The 4,839-nt window shown below is 38.7% G+C and overlaps 1 protein-coding gene across 1 annotated transcript; it reads right to left on the bottom strand.

Annotated features, from left to right (window-relative positions):
- Positions 1 to 244: 244 nt before the first annotated feature.
- On the bottom strand, positions 245 to 4,431 carry metap1d (methionyl aminopeptidase type 1D (mitochondrial)). Its single transcript, XM_080034448.1, has 8 exons — positions 4,311 to 4,431; positions 4,067 to 4,215; positions 2,489 to 2,531; positions 2,014 to 2,177; positions 1,823 to 1,920; positions 1,613 to 1,660; positions 1,444 to 1,522; positions 245 to 1,001 (listed from the first exon to the last, which is right to left on the bottom strand). The coding sequence occupies exons 2-8, from the start codon at positions 4,207 to 4,209 to the stop codon at positions 917 to 919; spliced, it is 660 nt and encodes a 219-aa protein (XP_079890574.1). The 5' UTR covers positions 4,210 to 4,215; positions 4,311 to 4,431; the 3' UTR covers positions 245 to 916.
- Positions 4,432 to 4,839: the final 408 nt, after the last annotated feature.

The following is a 4,839-nucleotide window of genomic DNA, read 5'->3' as shown; positions in this document are numbered from 1 at the left end:
GGATTTGGTGCATTCCCCTTAATGGTTCTGTGCCCAAAGATGTGTCAAATATAAGAGGGTCAGAACAGAGAGTTGTGCTGCTGCCCATCAGTTAGGAACAAGGAGAATATATGAAGGCTTTGCTGTCTACACCATGCTCCATGTACAATATATTACATTATGTGCTGCCATCTACAGGCAATACTTGATGAAAGAGTATGTGGTTTACCGAGAGATAATTTTCCACTGATCTAATCCACCCAATAACAAATATGCAGTTGGTATTTCATTATACAGGAACATTTGTTTTGAGCAACATAAGCATAGCTTGCACTGAGCTTCACATAATTAGGATATAATAATATTGGTAGTTTTTAAGGAGGATTTAGATATTATTTAAGATGCATTACTTTAAAACGGGACTGCGTTATATTAGCTACATTACAATTAAGAAGTTGACCCTTTCAGGAGGAACCTATGTGAGCTTTCTGAACAGGTGTGAGGCTCAGACTGAGTTTAGCACACTGCAGTCCACACACACAATCCTCAATCACAATTAGCCGGCATGGGCCTCAATGAACTGTATGTGACCACATACTATCTATGGTCACCACACACTAAAAGCAAAAGAGGGTTGGCATGGGGACTGATCTTTAAACTCTGACATGCATACATCTCAACTTTAGTAATACCATGCATCACAGCCACCTTTTCTCTTTATTTGCTACAATCAAGGACGACTAAAAGTCCTTAAGTCAAACTGAATAAATGGGTTACTGTGTAAACCCTATTGAAGGATTAAAAGTCAAATAAGAAAATGTCTTTAATTTATATTATACACTTTACAGGTAGAAACAGCCCACTAGTGTGTAGGTAGATCTTGTGACAGTGCTCTGTTATCGATCCTATCGATTCAGCAAATACACTCCTCCTGGGGTCAAACACTGCTCTCCTCTGGCAGCTTGGTGAGAATATCTACTCCGTCAGACGTGATGGCCACTGTGTGTTCAAACTGAGCCGACCTACACAAATGTCAGGCCAGAAAAAAACACAATGGACAGGTAAGACTTTAAAGGAAAAGGTCAACAGTTGGGGATATGCTTATTCACTTTAGAAAGGAGATGGGAAGATGGATATCACTCTCATAGCTGTGTGTAAGTACAGAACTGCAGGTAAAAGGCCATTAGCTTAGCACAAAAACTAGAAGCAGGGGAAAACAGCTTGGCCTGGCAATCTCCAATGTTAAAAAAAAATAGGTCAACCTAAAGCTCATTAATTCCTATGTATCTGAGTTGGTAGCAATTCACAAACAGTGATGTAAAAAACAGCCATTTGTAAATTTACTGAGCTTTGACACATTTTTGCACGCAAGCTGGAAAACCATTTATCTGAGAAAAAGTTTTTTTTGCCAACAGAACAGCTACAAACACACAGTCAAGATATAGCTGGTTGTCCACCGAGTACCTTTTATTATCCGAAGACACTGCGGTCCACTTGTCCTTCAGTATTTTAAACTCTTGGGACCCCTCCATCAGTATGGGCTCTGCAAATCAACAGACAATCTCAGCCCCACGCTCATACACAGTGGCGTCTTAATGTCCACGCGAAATTTTTTTTTAAAAAGGTAACTTGCCTATTGTGAAAGACATCCCTTCATCCATGATCATGTCATTGTCATTGGCTGTAAATTAAAAAATATATATGTTTTTTCGTGTTATTTTTACACACAATCCCACATAAAGTATTGTTGACGAATATGCATAGTACACATGCACACAAACATACACACAAGAAAAGGTGTCTCAATATCTCACACATCATCAGACCACGTACACAAACTTACCATGGTGCCAGATCTCAGGATAACAGTGAAAGTAGGAGCCAATTCCATGTCCAATGAAATAGGGACACACTCGGAAGCCATTGGCGTGTGCTATTTGACTGCCAGCAAAAACATTCGGCATATTAGAAAAAAACTAATCACGTAGTTTACGCATTGTTTTTATTATTTGCATATCTCATGCTAGTGTGTACCTTATAGTGTTTCCTATAACACAAAGCTCTGCACCCGGCCTGCAGGCAGCGATGGCCTTATCTCGACAACGCCTGGCAGTTTCTACCAGTCGCTGCCCGACCTCATCCACATCGCCAATCAAGAAGGTTTCTGACGTGTCGCCATGGTATCCATCCAGATACACCTGTCATGATGAGGCAGAAGTCTTTTTTCTTTTTTTTAAAGATTCTTTTTTGGCATTTTCAAGCTTTATTGGATAGTACAGAGTTGAAATGGGGAGACAGAGAGAGAGGGGGGATGACATGCAGTAAAGGTCCACGGGTCGGATTTGAGCCCGCGACTACTGCAACGAAGGCCGGAGCCGATATGGTACGCGCTCTATTCCCCTACGCCACCAGAGCACCCCAACATAAGTCATTATTGATGGGAGCAGCGTTTTATCTGTAGTAATGTCTTTGAGTTTGTTTGTGTGTGTCTGTTAAAGCATCAACTCACAGTGACATCAATGTTGATGATATCGCCGTCTTGAAGCTGTCGACTGTAGCACAAAGGGATATTAAAAAAAAAATGAATGGTGTATATAGAGTATCCCTTACATATAAATAATGTACAGCTTTTGAGTTAGAATATAAAAACTGGACATCACCAAAGTATATGCAGGATATATCTATGCTTTTGGTGTATTATATTTAAATGTAAAATGTAAAGGCTTCCTTTAATCTAAATAAGCCTATAGATAAGTGTGTTTTACTTTTGAGACAAAAATCCTTTTCTCAGTGGCTGTGTTTATTTTCGAACTTGTAGAATAATTTGAGGAGAAAAATAACATACCATTATACTGAACAATGCAGTAAAACATTTCTGTTTATCTAAATGAAGGGTCAATTAGGAAGCCTTTAAGCTCTGCTGACGGAGGTCTAACATAACTGACATTAGGGGTGGGAAAAAAAATCGATTTTCCGATTAATATCGATTCTCTCTCGAACGATTCTGAATCGATTCAGAAAAGTTAATAATCGATTTTTTTTTTTAATCATTTTTTTTTTAATAATTTTTTTTTTTTTTTTTTTGTAAATACTAATACTTCCTGCGCCATTGCGCATGCACACCACACATGTGCGAGTTGTTTCCAAAGTGGCTTCAAAAGGGCTGAGAGCAGCAAACCCATCACTTGCACAGGCTTTATCTCTGCTGAATTCCAAGCCATACTTTTTGTACAATGTGTTGAAATGACATAGAAAATAGATAATAGAATAGAAATCCTATAGAAACATGATTTACGAGATTAGAAATAAAATAAAACTGAATCGGTTTAGTTTTTACATACTTCCATATTGTGTTGAAAGCTGCATTGATTATTGCACTGTTCATAGAAAGTCATATTTGTGACAAGAAAAGCTTTTCTCTTAATACAATATTAGAGAAGGTAATTCATCTGTTGATTGTCTTTAATGATCATCACAAAAGTAGGAAGTGATTAGCAAACTCTGAGTAGCAAACTCAGATGTGCATATAAATATATTTTTGAAATTCACACATGGGTATGTACATAAAAAATGTTTTGCATTGAGATGCATTGAAAATCGATTTTGAATCGAATCGTTGACCTCTGAATCGGAATCGAATCGAATCGTGAGGTGCCAAGAGATTCCCACCCCTAACTGACATGTCTGTGATTTACTTTAAATCTCCCCTACCAAACTAACACCTGGTCTGGCATCAATTATTCAGTACATAATAATAAATAAACAAATGATCACTGTTGCCTTTAGGAGCGATCGTTACTGTTGAGTTAAATTTAAGTTATGAAAACATCTCACTTCAGATTCAAGTGTACAGCAAAAAGTACTCTTTACGTGCTCAGTATTATAGTCTCTTAAAACACAAGGGTCGTGGCCCAGGGCTGTACACTTTTTGCTCCGTGAGGTCCCTGGCATGGAAAGACACCCTGTGATTTCTTGTATTTATGTTGTTTGAGACACAAACTGAAGGCAACTTTCTGTCACTATGTGATAGAAAATAAAGTTTTTTTTTAAATTGAAGGGTGAGTGAGTGTCCTGCCCAATTATTTACCTGTCAGGTATGCCATGACAGATCACGTTGTTCACAGATGTACAGACCGACTTGGGGAAGCCGCCGTATCTGAGGGGGGATGGGTAGGCGTTGTGCTTGATCGTCTCCTGGTGTACAATGAAGTCTATTTCCTCTGTTGTCATACCAACCTGGAAGGCACAGGTCATAATTGTCATGATTCTTTATGGTTTTCAATCACATGGAAATTCAAACATTGTTCTTGGGGGGGAGAGAGGTTGCTTACCTTCAGACTGCTTCCAGCTAGTAAGAGAACATGTCTGGCTAGTTGACACGCTCTGGCAAGGCCTTCGATCTGCTCTTGGTCTTTGATCTCTATGTAGTCCGGCCACTCTGGAACCAGCCCATCGCCTACATAGTCAGGCCGCACAATGTGCTGCAGTCAGGGAGGAGAGGAAAGACAACATTACACTTTAATAATGACGACAGAGACCAATATACAAGACGTTTAGAAGGAGATGACTTTCCTGAACAGGGTCAGAACATATTCAAATGAGGTAAAGAATGGAAGTAATCATCTTGTAGTTGAAATCCATACATTTATTTCAAGGATGGTTTTTAATCCCACCTAAATTTGCCATGTTTGTCATTTTCACCTTACTGCAGAGTTGTAATATGTATTAAGGTATTTATGAGCCAGCAACAAAAGAAGATCATACAAAAGAGTTGGTTAGGTTTCAGCGACACATTTGGGTCTCCATCATTAGCATGCCCTACAATCACATCACATAGTTATAATTTTAATTAAAGTAATA

The sequence above is a fragment of the Ammodytes marinus genome (assembly GCF_949987685.1).
Source record: "Ammodytes marinus genome assembly, chromosome: 9".
NCBI classification, from domain to species: Eukaryota; Metazoa; Chordata; class Actinopteri; order Uranoscopiformes; family Ammodytidae; genus Ammodytes; species Ammodytes marinus.
Note: the sequence above shows the minus strand (reverse complement) of the source record. Positions and strands in the feature narration are given on the sequence as shown.